Genomic DNA, 20325 nt, shown 5'->3' with positions numbered 1-20325 from the left:
TACTCGTGGTGACTTTATCTTGGATGAACTGTAGTGCTTTTGACTTACGTTCCTTCTTTTTCCAAAACAGGAGCCGGGCACAACAGGTAGGTGTCTCTCACCACCAAAGGTCTTTTCACTGTGCAATGAAAAATATGTTGCGTGTAAATGATTTTTGATCGATGGATTTTTATTACGAGCGGTTATAAACTAAATACAACAAGAGGAGACAGTAATAATAATAGTACTTTCTGATCATGTTAATAGCAAAATAATAATAACAAAATATATACAATTGGGCAAATAAGTATAAGTAAACCCTAACTCTAACCCTACTTGAAACGATTAGAGAGGCCTGTAATTGTCAACATGGGTTAACCTCAAACATGAGAGACAGAAAGTGGAAAAAAAAAAAAAAGAAAATCACATTGTTTGATTTTTTAAAGATTTCCAAATTAGAATGGAAAATAAGTATTTGGTCACCTAAAAACAAACAAGATTTCTGCCTGTCAAAGAGGTCTAACTTCTTCTAACGAGGTCCACTCGTTACCTGTATTAATGGCACCTGTTTTAACTCATTATCGGTATAAAAGACACCTGTCCACAAGCTCAGTCAGTCACACTCCAAACTCCACTATGGCCAAGACCAAAGAGCTGTCGGAGGACACCAGAGACAAAATTGTAGACCTGCACCAGGCTGGGAAGACTGAATCTGCCATAGGTAAAACGCTTGGTGTAAAAAAAATCAACTGTGGGAGCAATTATTAGAAAATGGAAGACATACAAAAACACTGATAATCTCCCTCGATCTGGGACTCCATGCAAGATCTCGCCCCGTGGCGTCAAAATGATAACAAGAACGGTGAGCAAAAATCCCAGAACCACACGGGGGGACCTAGTGAATGACCTACGGAGAGCTGGGACCACAGTAACAAAGGCTACTATCAGTAACACAATGCGCCGCCATGGACTCAAATCCTGCACTGCCAGACGTGTCCCGCTGCTGAAGAAAGTACACGTCCAGGCCCGTCTGCGGTTCGCTAGAGAGCATTTGGATGATCAAGAAGAGGACTGGTAGAATGTGTTATGGTCAGATGAAACCAAAATAGAACTTTTTGGTAGAAACACAGGTTCTCGTGTTTGGAGAAAAAGGAATACTGAATTGCATCCGAAGAACACCATACCCACTGTGAAGCATGGGGGTGGAAACATCATGCTTTGGGGCTGTTTTTCTGCAAAGGGACCAGGACGACTGATCTGTGTTAAGGAAAGAATGAATGGGGCCATGTATCAAGAAATTCTGAGTGAAAATCTCCTTCCATCAGCAAGGGCATTGAAGATGAGATGTGGCTGGGTCTTTCTTTGGATCTAAACAAGGTAAGTACGCGATAATCTTGTTTCTAAAATCATCGTGTCTTTAATGATGCTCGCTCATGCTCGCACCTCGAGTTACTGGAAAGCTACAAAAAGACATCCATTGCAGTCGAACGCTAGCGCGAGAATTATAGACACAGCAGGCTAACTGACTAGCGTGTTGTCCATTATCTTTTCGACCCTTGCTGCCGTTTGGATTGCTTATTATGGGATGATATTGATGTATTAGATATATTAGATGCCTTAATTATAAAGCCAAGGTCCTCTGCTTCAAGGCTAAATACAATAAATAAATAGTGTTATGTACTCACATTTATGCATGTGGCGCTTTTTATTCGGAGTATCTCGCATTCACATTCTTTAATAATAGTGATTTTTTTTTTTTTTTTTTTTTAAAGCCCACTGCAAAAATTTAAATATTATTGTATTGGAATTTAGCCCTTAAAATTCCCCTGGAAATGTTTTTTCTTTGCACAGATTAAAATCAAGCCAAATCAAAAAATGTATGCGGTAAACTTATCATTAACTATACAGCTAACTTCCCGTTTAGCCATGGTTATTTACAAAATAAAACACTGAGCTAAATTGACTCTACATCTACTCACACACCAATTTCCTTTATTATTGTACATCCACCCACATGCCCTAGTGCATGTACAGGTATATTGATTATCAAAGACTTGAGTAGACAAAGGTGGATCATCTTGAAGTGTTCCTTATTTATTATGTACCAGTGTTAGGTTTTGTGTAGGTTCCCTCCTAGTGTGTCCCTGTGATTGCCCATTGATTTCACCTGTTGTGCCTGCTCCTTGTATATCCTCCAACCTGCATCCTCCTGTGTCACCCATCTGTTTCTCGTTGTCTTATTACCCCTTGTCTCCGTGTGTATATAAACTCAAAGTTTCTGTTCACTCCTTGTTGCGGCATTGTCAATGTCAGTGTTCATGCCAGCGTCAATTCTCGCCCGTTCCTACGTCACAGCCCTCGTGTTCCTCTGCCTCAGTAAGTTTCTGATACCCAGCCTTTTGTTAGTAACCTGAGTTTTGTTTGCTACTGTGTTTTTTGGGGATCATCTCAGTTTTGGCTTGTACTTTGTTTTTCCGTCGGCTTTAATTAAATTACTTTTGCACCACCTTTTTGCCTCGCTTCCCTTTCCCTGCACTTGAGTCCACACACCACCTGCCTGCCCGCATTCCTGACAACCAGGTTGGGTGTACAAAACCTTTTTTTTAAATGAAAAAGAAAATTTCAATGGTCTCAAAAATGTTTATTTTCCCTCACCTGATTTGACATACTTTTAAGGTGTCAAAAAATGCCCTCCTGTTCAAATTGTTTCTCCCCCCAGAAAATAGAGATATTAAGCTTCCAATGATGTATCACACATGCATATTGGACAATTTTTAAATTTAGCCAAATTGGGGGTCTCAGAGTAGTTACACCGTATTTTTTCAGAGTATAAGTCTCTCAAGCCAAAGAAAGTACAAAGAAGACGGAAACAAACATATACTAGTAAGTCGCACAGAAGTATAAATTGCTTTTTTTTTTTTTTTTTTTTTGCGAGGGAGGTGGCAAACTAAAGAACCAAGATTATATGTTAAAGTAATAATGGTTAAATGGAGGGCAACAGGCTTTAAATAGGCATCTGGTAATATGCCATATTAATTTTTTTTTTTTTTTTTTTAGATTAATAACATATACAATATATATATATATATATATATATATATATATATATATATATATATATATATACATACACACATATATATATATAAACATACATATATATATATGTATATATAATAACATACATACATATAATAATATATATAACATAACAATCTCGCAGTTGCCGGAATGGGAAAAAAAAAAAAAAAACATGTACAGTATAAGTCGCACCTGTGTATAGACTATCAAAACGTACGGCTTATATACCATAAAATACTGTGTGTATTTTATTACACTTATTTAATCACTGTATTTTTTTCACATTATTTTCATATAATTATAAATAAGTATATTCATTAATATGATGTTGATAAAATTCAAATGTGGAAAAAAATGGCCCTAAGTAAAACTCAAAAGTACTTTTTAAAAAACAAAAGTTTCCTACTATTTAACTCATTGGCGTCCAATTCATTAAAGTGGGAAGACTGGCTGTGAATGCTCATCTGAAGTGCCATTGACATTCATTCGCATCTCAAAGTCAAAATGGTTTGGACATCTTGCGCCGTCTACGGCAGTCTCACCCCCCAAAAACAATCACAAATCTTGCATGAAATGGTTAATTTGACTTCCAAGCCCCCAAAGTGCAAAGATTATACCAACTTTACATAAGTTTATAAGAGATAGCTTCTCAAGACATGAAGCCATCACACATTTCAAGCTTCAGCAATTTGCGGGAAAATAAATTCCAGCACTTCCTCACTTGCAAGTGAGACAAGAGGCCAACGAGCAGGGCCGCGGTTTATTTACACTGGCCAAGAAGGCGAGTGTCTAATGTGTGCACAAAGCCGCCGCGCCTCCATGACGGGACCCGGGGTCCCTCCTTGGATATCTGAGAAGTCTTGAGCGTTATACCAGCTGATCCTAACTCAGAGGGAGCGGGTGCTGATGTGGTCTTTTTTTAGAGTGGGGGTGGGGGGGGCAGGGATTGGAATCATTGTGAGCCAAAGAATCAGAGTCAAGAGTAGGTGTGGGACCTGTGGGTACCTCACGATATGATTTGCGATATAAGGCTCACTCTGCAATTCTACAATACAACAGAAAGAGAAGCTCTTTTCATTCATCTTCTGAGAATTGAACTGAGTTTATCAATAGTAGACGTCCAATTCATTTGAAGTGGGAGGGTGGCAGCGAATGAAAGTTCGTTCATTCGCTGCCATCCCTCCCACTTCAAACGGATTGGACGTCTATAGTGGTCAATGACAAGAAATTAAATTTGGGGGCATTTCAGGTCATTTGCTGTTGATTTTCAGTCACTTCTTGTTGATAATGGGGCATTTCTGGGTCACTTCATGTTGATTTTTAGGCACTATAGGTCACTTCCTGTTGACGTTGGGTTACAGAACCGGAAGCAACCTGGGAATATCTTCAAATGAATAGGCAGTGACTCAAACTCAACAGTAAGTGACCTGTAAATGCCCTACAATGAACAGAAAGTGACCTGGAAATGCCCCGAAAACTGGAAAGTTATAAATGGTGTTGAGCGTCATCAATGGCAGACATTGAGATAACGGAGACAGTATTCTAGTTAGAGTTGTCCGATAATGACTTTTTAACCGATATCCCGATATTTACCAGCTCCAAAAATTGGATACAGTGGTATAAAAAAGTATCTGAACCTTTTGGAATCTCTCACATTTCTGCATAAAATCTCCATCAAATGTGATCTGATCTTTGTCAAAATCACACAGATGAAAAAACAGTGTGTGCTTTAACTAAAAGCATCCAAACATTTATCGGTTTTCATATTTTAATGAGGTTAGTATGCAAACAATGACAGGAGGGGGGGTGGGGGGATAAATAAATAAATAAATAGTGAACCCTCTGCCAAAGGAGACTTAAAGAGCAATTGTAACCAATTTTTTTAACCAAAAAACAAAAAGTACTTTAGAGTGTTACTTCAAAATTTATTATCATATTAATGTATACATTCATTTTTAATTATATGAAAATAATGTAAAAAAACAAAACAAAAAAACCCCCAACAATGATTAAAAAATGTAAAAAAAAAAAAAAATTAAAAAAAAAAAAAAAAAAAAAAAAAAAAATATATATATATATATATATATATATATATATATATAAATGCAGTGTTTTATGGAATATACAGTGGTATGAAAAAGTATCTCAACCTTTTGGAATTTCTCACATTTCTGCATAAAATCCCCCATCAAATGTGAGCTGATCTTTGTCAAAATCACACAGATGAAAAAACAGTGTCTGCTTTAACTAAAACCACCCAAACATTTATAGGTTTTCATATTTGAATGAAGATAGTATGCAAACAATGACAGAAGGGGTGAAAATATATAAATAAATAGTGAACCCTCTGCCAAAGGAGACTTAAAGAGCAATTGTAACCAATTTTTTTTTACCAAAAAACAAAAAGTACTTTAGAGTGTTACTTCAAATTTTATTAACATCATATTAATGTATACATTTATTTTTAATTATATGAAAATAATGTAAAAAATAAAATAAAATGAAATACAACAATGTTTAAAAAATGTAAAAAAAAAAATATATATATATATAAACATGCAGTGTTTTATGGAATATACAGTGGTATGAAAAACTATCTGAACCTTTTGGAATTTCTCACACTTCTGCATAAAATCACCATCAAATGTGATCAGATATTTATCAAAATCACACAGATGAAAAAACAGGTTCTGTTTTAACTAAAACCACCCAAACATTTATAGGTTTTTATATTTTAATGAGGATAGCATGCAAAACATGACAGAAGGGGGAAAAATAAGTAAGCGAACCATCACATTTAATGTTTTGTGACACCCCCCCCCCCCCCCCCCCCCCGCCCCCCTTTTTTGGCAGCAATAACTTCAACCTACGCTTCCTGTATCTGCAGATCAGTCCGGCACGTCGATCATGACTAATCTTGGCCCATTCTTCTCTACAAAACTGTTGTAGTTCAGTCAGATTCCTGGGATGTCTGGCATGAATCGCTGTCTTTAAGTCATGCCACAGCATCTCAATGGAGTTCAAGTCTGGAGTTTGACTTGGCCACTCCAGAACGTGTCTTATGTTATTCTGAAATCATTCTGAAGTTGATTTACTTCTGTGTTTTGGATCATTGTCTTGTTGCGGCATCCATCCTCTTTTTAGCTTTAACTGTCTAACAGACGGCCTCAGGTTTTCCTTCAAAACATCCTAATAAACTTTTGAATTCATTGTTCCATTAATGATTGCAAGTTGTCCAGGCCCTGAGGCAGCAAAACAGCCCCGAATAATAATGCTCCCTCCACCATGCTTCACGGTGGGAATGAGGTGTTGATGTTGGTGAGCTGTTCCATTTTTCCTCCACACATGAAGTTGTGTGTTACTCCCAAACAATTCAACTTTGGTTTCATCAGTCCACAAAATATTTTGCCGAAACTTCTGTGGAGTGTCCAAGTCCCTTTTTTCGGACATTAAATGAGCAACATTTTTTTTTTTAAACAGCAGTGGCTTCCTCTGTGGAGTCCTCCCATGAACACAATTCTTGGCCATAGATTTACATATAGTTTATGTGTGCACAAAGATACTAAACTGTACCAGTGATTTCTGTAAGTCTTTAGCAAACACTCGTGGGTTCTTTTTTACCTCTCTAAGTATTCTGTGCTGAACTCTTTTCGTCATCTTTGGTGGACGGCCACTCCTTGGGAGAGAAGCAACAGTGCCAAACTCTGTCCATTTATAGACAACTTCTCTGACTGTTGATTGACTTTTAGAGATGGTTTTATATCCTTTCCCAGCTTTATAGAAATCAATAATCCTTGATTGTTAGTCTTCAGACAACTCTTTTAACCAAGCCATGATGCACATCAAACAATGCTTCTCATCAAGACAATTCTTACCAGGTGTGGGTTTTACAGTGGGCAGGGCAGCTTTAAACCATTCATCAGTGATTGATGGACACACCAGACTTAAATCGTTTGGTAATATTTGCTTTCAATTGCTCTTTAAGTCTCCTTAGGCAGAGGGTTCACTCACTTATTTGCCCCCTTCTGTCTTTGTGTGCATGCTATCTCATTAAAATATGAAAGCATATAAATGTTTGGGTCGTCTTAGTTAAAGCAGACACTGTGTTTTTCATCTGTATGATTCTGACAAAGATCAGATCACATTTGATGGTGATTTTATGCAGAAATGTGAGAAATTCCAAAAGGTTCAGATACTTTTTCATACCACTGTATACGCGGTGGTGGACTGCCCCACTGGATGCTTTTCTAATGATAAATGTAACAACTTCAAGGTTTTCCAAATTAACATTCTGTAAAAAATAAGACAACAACTTAAACCGAAGTTATGGAACGAGTGCCTATATTGTACCACTATATTTATTGTTGAATAAAAAACATTTTCTTTTGCGTCAAGTGCAAAGTGCCAGTAAGGCACTTCCATTTAACATATGTATCAAACACTGCTCAAACAGAGCAGTCTTGGTTTAATTTACTCTATTACTGACACATTCTTTTGTTCAAATATTACATAATATGCTCTACTGAATCTTCCCTCTCGTGCCCTTTGATTACAAACACAACAGGAGCACGCCACGTTCCCATTAAACGGAGTTAGCAATGATTTAATTTGCCCTATAAAGTGGAATCGAACATCTGCGTAATAAATAGGCCGCTTGAGACTTGAAAGTGTCTCGCCAAACTCCTGGGAAATCTATCTAGCACTTTTTTTTTTTTCATACCACTTTACCCGACGACAACTATGCTGGGAACTTTGGCTTGGTTTGGCTCGGCATTGCGGGGATTTATATAAGAAGGCGTCTTAATTCACAAGTTTTTTTTTTTCCACATGGACTTTTAGCAACTATGAGCCAAACCATTTGGCAGTTTTATGTATATTTTAAACCTGCTGCCCTGAGGCCCTATAACACAGGTGTCAAACTCGAGGCCCGGGGGCTTGACTTTGTGTGGCCCTGCAAAATTAAATTAGCATAATTTGCATATTTAAATAGGAACTCATTGGTAGCCATTGACAATGTTAGACATCCAATTCATTTGAACTAGTGGATGGGCTGTGAATGCTCATCTTTGAGTGTCATTGACGGTGCTAGATGTCCAATCAATTTTGACTGCAATTTGCCCCCCTCCCAGTCAGAATGCATTGGACGTCTAGTGTGTCAATGGCAGCCAATGAGTTAACAAAATGAAAATATGGACTGGTTTTTCATTTTTGTTTTCAAATGTAAAAATAATAATATATTTTTTTTAAAAAAGTATTGACTTTTTTCCTTATTTATGTAAAAAAACAAAAAACAAAATGTAAATACATACAATTAAAAAAGAATAATGCAGTATAAAAGAAAATATATAATCAAAAATATTTCCTAATTTTGTAAAAGTAAAAAATATACCAGTATAGTATAATAATATAAATATTGTTATATACTCCGGTGCAACTTATGGATGTTTTTTATCTTTTCATTGTGCATTTTTTGGCTGGTGCGACTTATACTCAGGTGCGACTTATAGTCCAAAAAATACGGTACCTTTATATAAATTTTAAAACAACAAAATGAAAATGAATAAAATGTTTGCTGTGAGGCTCAAAAAGAAGATTTTGACAATTTTTAGGTCAACAATGGCTCTATAGCATTACCGTAATTTTCGGACGATAAGCCGCTACTTTTTTCCTTCATTTTGAATCCTGCGGGTTATAGTCCAGTGCGGCTTATTTGTTAATTTATTTGGGTTAATAGGTAACACTTTATTTGACAGCGGCGTCATAACACTGTCATATGACCGTCATAATTATGAGATGATGCTATCATGAGCTTTAGTGAATGCTTATGTCATTAAGTGTCATCCGGCAAATTATGTCACTAACTCCATTATGTCCAGGTTGGTTGGATCTTTTACATCCATTCAAAAGTGAGATAATTTGCCAGTTAACACTAAATGACATCTGTCATGAGCATTCATATATGCTCAAGACAGTGTCATGTCATAATTATGATGGTCTAATGACAGTCTTATGGCGCCATCGTCAAAATAATGTGTTACAAAATGCCATAACTAGCAATTAATGAAACAACTTTAACAGTAACTGAAGAAATAATTAGTACAAAACATGATTTTTGATTGAATTTACACCTGCAGTGCTGGAATGCATGCTAGGAGGCATGTTGGACAACAACAGTGTTGACAGCAGGTGGCAGCAGAGGTTGACTGTCAGCAGTGATGGCCAAATGAAGTTTCTTGAAGCAATGAAGCTTTGCAGCCAATTGATTCAAAGCTTCATAGTGGTTCATTTGGTCTTATGACAGTCATGTGATGCCGCTGTCAAATAAAGTGTTACCGGTTAACAACTTTTGGCGTAAATATCCCATAATACATTGAGGACAGCTGTGGCTTATAATCCAGAGCGGTTTATCTATGAACAAATGCCGTATTTGTGCCAAATTTGGTGGCTATCGGCTTATAGTCAGGTGCGCCGGCGGCATAGGCGAACACGACAGTTGCCTAGGGCGCTATCTAGTAGTAGGGGACACCAAATTGCAATGGGGGAAAAAAATCCTAGCTACGCTTCCCGAACGTTTTCTATAATACTGTATAAACTACATTTCAGTATGCAACATATGAAAAATGTAAATTTTTTTCAATATTACTTCTGTTCTTAATCCGTGACCATGAGTCAGATCATGACCTGGCACCCTGACCTTTAATACATGTGGCGGAACCTTTCATCACTCTTTTCAGATGAACCATACACGTATACCCTTTAAGTTATGAAAATACAATATTTACAAAATATACAATATTGAAAGACTTACTACTTACGAAATTAATTGGTAAATGGACAGTACTTGTATAGCGCATTTATCTACATGGTTACCATGCCCAAAGCACTTTACATTAGCATGCATTTACCCTTTCACGCACACATTCACACACCAATGGTGCTGCTGCCATGCAAGTCGCTGTCAACACGTTGGGGGCAAATTAGGGTTCAGTGCCTTGCACAAGGGCACTTCGACAGTGGGCAGTTGTAGCTGGGAATTGAACCACTGACCAGGGGTCGCGTTAACCAAATATTTTCCGTCGTTGACCGGTTTTTAAAAACTTTTAAAACTGAAGTCCATCCGTCATTTTGACAGGTTGCAATTCACACCCCAGACCACAGGGTGGCGAGTGAGCATATTAATTAGCTATTGTCTCTCTTGATGCATGACGTCGTTGGCCTTACTCGGAAAAATGTCAAGGCAACTGAGCGTCCGAACTAAGGCTACGTTCATACTACAGGTCTTAATGCATGAATCTGTTTTCGTGTTTTTCCGACTCGAGTGAGTCATTAACTTGATGGTCTGAACGTGAGAAGTCGTATAGAACGGGACCATTTCAAATCCGATCTGGGTCACTTTCGTATGTGGTCTAAATCCGATCTGGGCCACATTTTTCCAGACTGTCGCGGCGGTCTGTAATGTCCAGTCCCGCAAATCAGATTTAATGCAGCAATTACGTCATCAAAAAGCAAGAGACGGTACGGTAGCTAGGGTAGCGATGCAGCTATGCGTTATTAGCACCTAGCTTGCATTGAACACGGCTTTTTAGGAAGGGTCGGACTTGACAGCAGTCATAAAAAAATAAAAATAGGTTTGAGGATAAGCCTGAGAATGATCGGTTTTCTCTCTGCTCCATATAAGCAATATTTCAACATTGCTTACACGGCCGAGAGTCGGGGCAACCGATCATTCTCAGGCTTATCCTCAAACCCATTTTTTATTTATTTATTTATTTTTTTATGACTTGTCAAGTCCGACCCTTCCTAAAAAGCCGTGTTCAAGGCAAGCTAGGCGCTAATAACGCGCAGCTGCTTGATGTGTGATGGCGCGGTGTGGATTCTTTGTTAAGCTTGTTCGGACAGAATATTAATTAAAGATGAATGAAAACTAAATACTATTGAATATGTCATTATTAACATTTTAAAAATTTAAGTGACGGGTAAAAATAGATTATGACCGGATTTTTATGACCCTGTCAGTCAAAATGACAGACAACGAAAAAGTCTAGCGCAACCTCTGCCACTGACCCTTCGGTCCAGGGACAACTCCAGCTACCAACTGCGCCATGGCCACCCGTTGGTTCCGGAGTAGTTTCGTAAACTGAAAATTCTGTAAGTAGAGACGTGTTTTCCACATAAATGCCCTAATCTGCACCAAGCCCTCAAATTCTGACACAAATCTTTCATAAAGTATTTAACACAATGTACCTCACAGTATCTTATTTTTTACCTGATCGTATTAATATGACGTATATTTCATGTTTTTGGACAGTTATTTTGTATTTAGAGGTTCTTAAAGGGTTATTTTCGATTTACACGGAAAATATTGTATTACATACTGTATTGCCTCTCGTATCTTAGAATTTCGTTTGTAACAAAAGGCAACATTTTCCCTGTTGAGGCACGTCGTAACTTGAAACTTCCGTATGTAGAGACGTTCGTAGAGATACCACTGTATTGTCATTTTTGAGGGGGCTCGTAGCTACACTTTTAACATGGCATTCCTAAATGCCAGACATTATAGCCCTCCAACGGAAACCAAAACTAAAACATGTTACGCGAACTCTGCACTATAATGTAACCAATATATTAGACACAGCCCAGACGTCAGTACGTCAGCTGGAGCGTTAGAATGAGTACTTACTAACAGTCACGGTGTCGTTGATGCGGAAGCTGCAGAGGACTTTCTGAACATCTCGGGCGTGAAAGAAGCCATTTCCTCTTATAACCACCTGGAAAGATTCTGAAGTAACATCGGAGTGATTTATTTTTAAAGGTACTAGGGTATTGACCCAGTTCAAAAGGGTGATGTTTTCATCGTACGTCATTCTGTTGGCAGGAATTTTGCACATGTAAAGCAGGCGGTTTGACTTTGTGGATATCCAGACGACGGGAACAATATTGTTAGTGAGTTGTTAAATCGTAAAAATAATTGGAGGGTTACCGCCTGAACAGATGCTGGAGGGTTCGACGGCTAGAATCTCGATGCAAGACCTTTTAAGGATCTGTAATAACATAAATTCAAGAATACAATCAAGAATTTAAGCGGGCATACAGTGGGGAAAATAAGTATTTAGTCAACCACTAATTGTGCAAGTTCTCCAACTTGAAAATGTTAGAGAGGCCTGTAATTGTCAACATGGGTAAACCTCAACCATGAGAGACAGAATGTGGAAAAAAAAAAAACAACAGAAAATCACATTGTTTGATTTTTAAAGAATTTATTTGCAAATCATGGTGGAAAATAGGTATTTGGTCAATACCAAAAATTCATCTCAGTACTTTGTTATGTACCCTTTGTTGGCAATAACTGAGGCCAAACGTTTTCTGTAACTCTTCACAAGCTTTTCACACTCTGTTGCTGGTATTTTGGCCCATTACTCCATGCAGATCTCCTCTAGAGCAGTGATGTTTTAGGGCTGTCGTTGGGCAACACGGACTTTCAACTCCCTCCACAGATTTTCTATGGGGTTGAGATCTGGAGACTGGCTAGGCCACTCCAGGACCTTGAAATGCTTCTTACGAAGCCACTCCTTTCTTGCCCTGGCTGTGTGTTTGGGATCATTGTCATGCTGAAAGACCCAGCCACATCTCATCTTCAATGCCCTTGCTGATGGAAGATTTTCACTCAAAATCTCTTGATACATGGCCCCGTTTATTCTTTCCTTAACACAGATCAGTTGTCCTGGTCCCTTTGCAGAAAACCAGCCCCAAAGCATGATGTTTCCACCACTATGCTTCACAGTGGGTATGGTGTTCTCTGGATGCAACTGAGTATTCTTTCTCCTCCAAACACGAGAACTTGTGTTTCTACCAAAAAGTTCTATTTTGGTTTCATCTGACCATAACACATTCTCCCAGTCCTCTTCTGGATCATCCAAATGCTCTCTAGCGAACCGCAGACGGGCCTGGACGTGGACTTTCTTCAGCAGGTGGACATGTCTGGCAGTGTTGGATTTGAGTCCCTGGCGGCGCATTGTGTTATTGATAGTAGCCTTTAGTGCTGCAACGATTAATCGATTAACTCGAGTAATCGATTAGAAAAAAATATTCGAATTAAATTTTGTTGCTTCGAGTATTCGTTTAATTAAAGTGGCATTGTATTGTATAATTAAATTGGTTTATTTTGAAAGTGTTTGCATTTCATTTTATAAATCAGGGTGGATTCTCTGACCTCTAGTCTGCCTCATTTCACGTGGCTGAATCCAGCTGCTCACTGTTAAGACCAACGTAAGTTTTTGTTTGAAATAATGTTTTTTTTTAATGCATTTGTAATTTACTTTATAGGTATATTGCCTGAAATACTTGTTAAGAGCATTGAAAAAAAAAATGAAAAAAAAAGTTAGCATTTTATAGCATTTAAGCTAGCGGACTTTTGCTATGTAAGTTAGCCAATTTTTCTTTGTTGTACTTAGATCCTTATTTATTAATTTTTTGTACCGTTTGAGGCTCAGCTCTAGTATTTTATTTTTTTATATTCCTTATCCGATTACTCGATTATTCAAACTAACTAGTCCATCGATTAATCGACTACTAAAATAATCGATAGCTGCAGCCCTAGTAGCCTTTATTACTGTGGTCCCAGCTCTCTTTAGGTCATTCACTAGGTCCCCCCGTGTGGTTCTGGGATTTTTGCTCACCGTTCTTGTTATCATTTTGATGCCACGGGGTAAGATCTTGCTTGGACTCCCAAATCGAGGGACATTATCAGTGGTCTTGTATGTCTTCCATTTTCTAATAATTGCTCCCGCAGTTGATTTCTTGACACCAAGCGTTTTACCTATTGCAGATTCAGTCTTCCCAGCCTGGTGCAGGTCTATACTTTTGTCCCGGTGTCCTTCGACAGCTCTTTGGTCTTGGCCATAGTGGAGTTTGGAGTGTGACTGACTGAGGTTGTGGACAGGTGTCTTTTATACAGATAATGAGTTAAAACAGGTGCCATTTATACAGGTAACGAGTGGAGCCTCGTTAGACCTCGTTAGAAGAAGTTAGACCTCTTTGACAGCCAGAAATCTTGCTTGTTTGTAGGTGACCAAATACTTATTTTCCACTGTAATTTGGAAATAAATTCTTTAAAAATCAAACAATGTTATTTTCTGTTTTTTTTCTCCACATTCTGTCTCTCATGGTTGTGGTTTACCCATGTTGGCAATTACAGGCCTCTCTAATCTTTTCAAGTAGGAGAACTTGCACAATTGGTGGTTGACTAAATACTTATTTGCCCCACTGTATCTTTGACTGTATGAGAAAGAGTAGGACATGACTTGTACCGAGTCGATGACCACATGCAGTGCGTGAAAACCGTCGGTCACAGGGAAGACGTGGTCTTGGCTGTCAGCGATAGTAGACAGCTGTGGAGCGATTGTTAGTATTTTCTTTGCATGACGCTTCACATTTTCTGACTTGCTCACCTGGGTTTCATTGAAGTCCTTCACTCCCACACAGTAAACAGTGGCACCCAACTGGCGTGCTCTGCTAGCCTGAGTTTAAGAAAATAAATAACGAAAAAGGGTGGACTTCAAAGGTCATATGGGGGGAAAAATGCAGCTGTCGTGTTGTTTTGTGTTACCACACCTCTTCAGTGATGGAGTAAATCTTTTGTGTGTGATGTGACCGCACAAAAATGATCACACTGAATCCGTGTTTCTAACTTTTACACAGGTGACATGTTCACACACACTATTATCTTGTATTATAGTGTTTTAATAGTGCCTATGAGCGCGTTTCAGGACTGTATGGGAGATTTTCATCGTGTATAACAAAGTATAACAGTAGTGTGTTGAAGAATTGCAGTTACCGTAATTTTTGGACTATAAGCTACCACCCACCAAATTTGACACGGAAACGGCATATGATTGTACAGTAGATAAGGCACACTGGAATATAACCCATAGCTGTCCTCACTGTATCATGGAATATTTACACCAAAAGATATTACGCGGTAACACTTCATTTGAAAAGCGGCATCATCAGACGGTCATAAGACCAAATAAACCCCATGAAGCTTTGAACCAATTAGCTGCAAAGCTTCATTGCTTCAAGAAGCTTCATTTGGCCATCACTGCTCCCTCTGCTGCCACCTGCTGTCAACAGTTATAGTCCAACATGCTAAAGATGCAAGTTACAATACAAATTTGTTAGGGCTGTCAAATTTATCGCGTTAACGGGCGGTAATTAATTTTTTAAATGAATCTCGTTAAAATATTTAACACATTTAGCCCATGCGCGGAACGACCAACTCACGCATTGCCGCAAACAGACTACAATGGCGCCATTTTATGTATATTGAGGGCTAAGCGGCAGAGACAAGCGAGTGGAGTGGACATAGGAATTCATTGGGGCCACACTATTCATTAGCATAAGCTTTGGCATCTCTTCCACAACAATTATATCTGTTGTGGCGAGTGACGTGGGGAAGAACGACAGGAGATAATCTTTTTCTTAACACCCTGTATTGAACACAACGCAGAGAAGATATACCATTTGCACCCACCACTGACAGTCATGGTTGCCCAACTTCCCATCATGCATTTGGGCAGAACAGTTAAGTCGCTACAGTATCATTTACTGAAAGCACAACAAAAATAATGATCATATCTTTCAAAAAAAAAAAAAATAATGCTCGCAAAAAGAAAAGCGCTCAAAGCAAAGAGAACTGACATTCCCAATCAAAATAGCTATGCAAAATAATACTCAGACTTTGGTCAAACTCTATTCAAACATTTCGTTTAGCTCAACAAATACACTAGATGGCAATATTTAGTCACAATATACAAACTATCAAAATTACTATAACTTGGACTCACATTTCACATTTATCATTTAAGAATTACAAATCTATCTATCTGTGGATCCCTTTCACAGAAAGAATGTTAATAATGTTAATGCCATAATGTGGATTTATTGTTATTATAAACAAATACAGTACTTATGTACAGTATGTTGAATGTGTATATCCGTCTTATCGTTCCATTCCAACAATAATTTACAGAAAAATATGGCATATTTTAGAGATGCTTTGAATTGCGATTAATTACGACTAATTAATTTTAAGCTTTGATTAACTCGATTAAAAATTTTAATCGTTTAACAGCCCTAAAATTTATGTTTCATGTTAATTATTTCTTCAGTCACTGTTCTAGTTGATTCATTAATTACTAGTTATGATATTTGGTAACACTTTATTTGACAGTGACGTCATAAGACTGACAGTCATAAGACCATCATAACTATGACATGACACCGCCATGAGCATTAATGAACGCTTATGACAGATGTTATTTTGTATCGCCCAGGAAATTATCTCACTTTTGAATGGATGTAGAAGATCAGAGATGGACATAAATGGAGTTAGTGACATAATTTGCGGAATGACACTAAATGACAACCGTCATAAGCATTCATTAATGTCCATCATAGTGTAGTGTCTGCTGCCAGCTGCTGTCAACACTGTTATAGTCCACCATGCCTCCTAGCATTCATTGCAGAACTACAGATGCAAGTTACAATCAAAATTCTTGTTTCATGCTAATTATTTCTTCAGTCACTGTTCTACTTGATTCATTAATTGCTAGTTATGGTATTTGGTAGCACTTTATTTGACAGTGGCGTCATAGGACTGTCATAAGACCATCATAACTGTGACATGACACCGCCATGAGCATTAATGAACGCTTACGACAGGTGTCATTTTATGTCATCCGGCAAATTATCTCACTTTTAAATGGATGTAAAAGATCAGAGCTGGACATAAATGGAGTTAGTGACATAATTTGCGGAATGACACTAAATGACAACCGTCATAAGCATTCATTAATGCCTATCATAGTGTAGTGTCTGCTGCCACCTGCTGTCAACACTTATAGTCCACCATGCCTTCTAGCATGCATTGCAGCACTACAGATGCAAGTTACAATCAAAATTCATGTTTCATGCTAATTATTTCTTCAGTCACTGTTCTAGTTGATTCGTTAATTACTAGTTATGATATTTGGTAACACTTTATTTGACAGTGATGTCATAAGACTGTCATAAGACCATCATAACTATGACATGACACCGCTATGAGCATTAATGAATGCTTACGACAGATGTCATTTTGTGTCATCCGGCGAATTATCTCACTTTTGAATGGATAATTTGCCGAATGACACTAAATGACAACCGTCATAAGCATTCATCAATGCACATGATAGTGTAATTTCATAATTATGATGCCACTGTCAAATAGCGTGTTACCTAATATCCTACAAGGAACTATTCACTATTCAAACTAGGATCTACTTTTCTCCACAAGAGGGCACTCATGCTGTTTGGACGAATAATGCTTCATTTCTGTCTTTTTTTCTCTCTTGCCGGAATTCTATTATTATTATTATTATTATTATTATTTGTATTTCTTTGGCTTAATGTGGTTATGTAATTGGTTGTTGTACAGGATCATTGTAACAACAGTTCATATAGATAACTTTGTGCCATATGCAAAGATTAACTCATTCACTCCCAGCCATTTTCACCGGTGCAACCACTTCGCTCCCGGCTGTTTTACTGGATTTTGACTGATTTTGCAAGGCCCACAGAAAACTCTGTTCTATTGCTATATAAACATGGAACCCACCAAAAGAAAGATTAGACTCTCTTCTTTCAGCAGGAAAAAAAGTAAGTTCATATCTTTTTCATTCCTTAGAAATCAGCATTAGAAAATAGCTTAGTTTGAGCAATTTTCCAATTTCTGAAGAAAAACCAGAGATATTGCGCTTTTTGTGAAAGCATACATTTCAAACATAACTTCGACTTTAACACAGCTATTATAACATTACTATTATAATGTTTTCCTTTTATAAAATAATATAAACAACAAGACAAATAGAGCTTTTGATAGCAAAGTAACTTTCAAACTGTAATCAAGTTCGAGTTAAACAAGTGTAGCTGGACATTATTGGAGGTAGTGACATCATTTGCCGAATGACACTAAATGACAACCGTCATAAGCATTCATTAATGCCCATGATAGTGTAATTTCAAAATTATGACAGTCTTATAGCAGTCTTATGATGCCACTGTCAAAAAGAGTGTTACCTAATACCCTAAATAAATCGACAAATAAGCCACACTGGACTATAAGCCGCAGGATCCAAAATGAGGGGATAAAAGTAGCAACTTACAGTCCGAAAATTACGGTATGTGTGAGAGCGTTTCAGTAGTGATTGTGTGTGAAAGAATTTCAGTTGTGCGCATTAGCGAAAACAACTTTAGCATTATGTCTGAAAACTTTAGTTATGTGTTTTATGTATGTGTGTGTGACAGCATTTCAGTAGTGTGTCAATTTGCAACATAGTCACCATACAAGGCAACAGTTACCTCTGCACATTAAAAAAGCAGTAAGCACAGACAACCCCATTGCTTCTGACGTTTTGAACAGTCGCTTATGAATGATGTTGCTACTAACGACAAAGTCAATGAAGCATTAACCAATGATATTTGACGCATGTTTTAAGAAAAAGTTTCTTGCCTCTCTTTGAGCCAGATCAAATTGATTTTCCCTCAATTCACCATCCGTCAAAGCAATTATGACGCTGGCTGTCCGGTAGCCTGAAGGCAGAAAAAAATATGCTCATTAAAACAAAAGTCAACCATAAGATCATTCTCATCCAACTTAATAAATATAACACAAGACTACAGTGATTACGTTTAGTTTCATTTTAAAATTTTAATGTTCACTGCCTCCTCTTGCATAGTAGCTAAAAAAAAAAAAACAGTTAAGTTTTATATAACCAAAATGACACTTTTTAAAGTATGAAATTCCATTCTTGTGTAGTGTACAGGGTTCTCAGTTTATACTGGTTCTGTCAGGTTTTCTATCTTTAAATGCAGTACGCATAGACTTGCCACCCGTCCTTTGAAATAAGGAATCGTAGTTTAAAATGTCAACAAGCGATGCTCAGTTGCTGTAATACAGAGGTGGGTAATGATAAGATACAGTGGGGCAAATAAGTATTTAGTCAACCACCAATAAAGATTAGAAAGGCTTGTATTTGTCAACATGGGTAAACCTCAACCATGAGAGACAGAATGTGGGGGGGGGGGGGGATCACATTGTTTGATTTTTAAAGAATTTATTTCCAAATTAGAGTGGAAAATAAGTATTTGGTCACCTACAAACAAGCAAGATTTCTGGCTGTCAAAGAGGTCTAACTTCTTCTAACGAGGTCTAACGAGGCTCCACTCGTTACCTGTATTAATGGCACCTGTTTTAACTCATTATCGCTATAAAAGACACCTACATCTACAACCTCAATCTGTCACACTCCAAACTCCATTATGGCCAAAGAGCTGTTGAAGGACAAAATTGGCTCGGAAGACTGAATCTGCAATAGGTAAAACGCTTGGTGTAAAGAAATCAACTGTCGGAGCAATTATTAGAAAATGGAAGACATACAAGACCACTGATAATCTCCCTCGATCTGGGGCTCCATGCAAGATCTCACCCCGTGGCGTCAAAATGATAACAAGAACGGTGAGCAAAAATCCCAGAACCACACGGCGGGACCTAGTAGAATGACCTACAGAGAGCTGGGACCACAGTAACAAAGGCTACTATCAGTAACACAGTGCACCGCCAAGGACTCAAATCCTGCACTGCCAGACATATCCCCCTCCTGAAGCCAGTACACGTCCAGGCCCGTCTGCGGTTCGCTAGAGAGCATTTGGATGATCCAGAAGAGGACTGGGAGAATGTGTTATGGTCAGATGAATTGAAAATAGAACTTTTTGGTAGAAACACAGATTTTCGTGTTTGGAGGAGAAATAATACTGACTTGCATCCGAAGAACACCATACCCACTGTGAAGGATGGGGGTGGAAACATCATGCTTTGCAGCTGTTTTTCGGCAAAGGGACCAGGACGACTGATCTATGTAAAGGAAAGAATGAATGGGGCCATGTATCGAAAGATTTTGAGTGAAAATCTCCTTCCATCAGCAAGGGCATTGAAGATGAGACGTGGCTGGGTCTTTCAGCATGGCAATGATCCCAAACACACAGCCAGGGCAACAAAGGAGTGGCTTCGTAAGAAGCATTTCAAGGTCCTGGAGTGGCCTGGCCAATCTCCAGATCTCAACCCCTAGAAAATCTGTGGAGGGAGTTGAAAGTCAGTGTTGCCCAACGACAGCCCCAAAACATCACTGCTCTAGAGGAGATCTGCATGGAGGAATGGGCCAAAATACCAGC

General features: G+C 38.1%; 1 protein-coding gene across 1 annotated transcript in view; it reads right to left on the bottom strand.

Annotated features, from left to right (window-relative positions):
* The window catches only part of antxr1b (ANTXR cell adhesion molecule 1b), a 50647-nt gene that overhangs the window by 14715 nt on the left and 15607 nt on the right, over positions 1-20325 (bottom strand). Inside the window, exons 6-11 of the mRNA XM_057819697.1 lie at positions 18608-18687; positions 14508-14576; positions 14367-14447; positions 12041-12101; positions 11741-11839; positions 49-118 (exon numbers count right to left, since the gene is read on the bottom strand). Of these exons, the coding sequence (XP_057675680.1) occupies positions 49-118; positions 11741-11839; positions 12041-12101; positions 14367-14447; positions 14508-14576; positions 18608-18687 (460 nt within the window). The remainder of the gene's footprint in view (positions 1-48; positions 119-11740; positions 11840-12040; positions 12102-14366; positions 14448-14507; positions 14577-18607; positions 18688-20325) is intronic.

The sequence above is a fragment of the Corythoichthys intestinalis genome, chromosome 17 (assembly GCF_030265065.1).
Source record: "Corythoichthys intestinalis isolate RoL2023-P3 chromosome 17, ASM3026506v1, whole genome shotgun sequence".
Taxonomy (NCBI): domain Eukaryota; kingdom Metazoa; phylum Chordata; class Actinopteri; order Syngnathiformes; family Syngnathidae; genus Corythoichthys; species Corythoichthys intestinalis.
The sequence above is the reverse complement of the archived record's forward strand: the minus strand, read 5'-3'. Positions and strand labels throughout refer to the sequence as shown.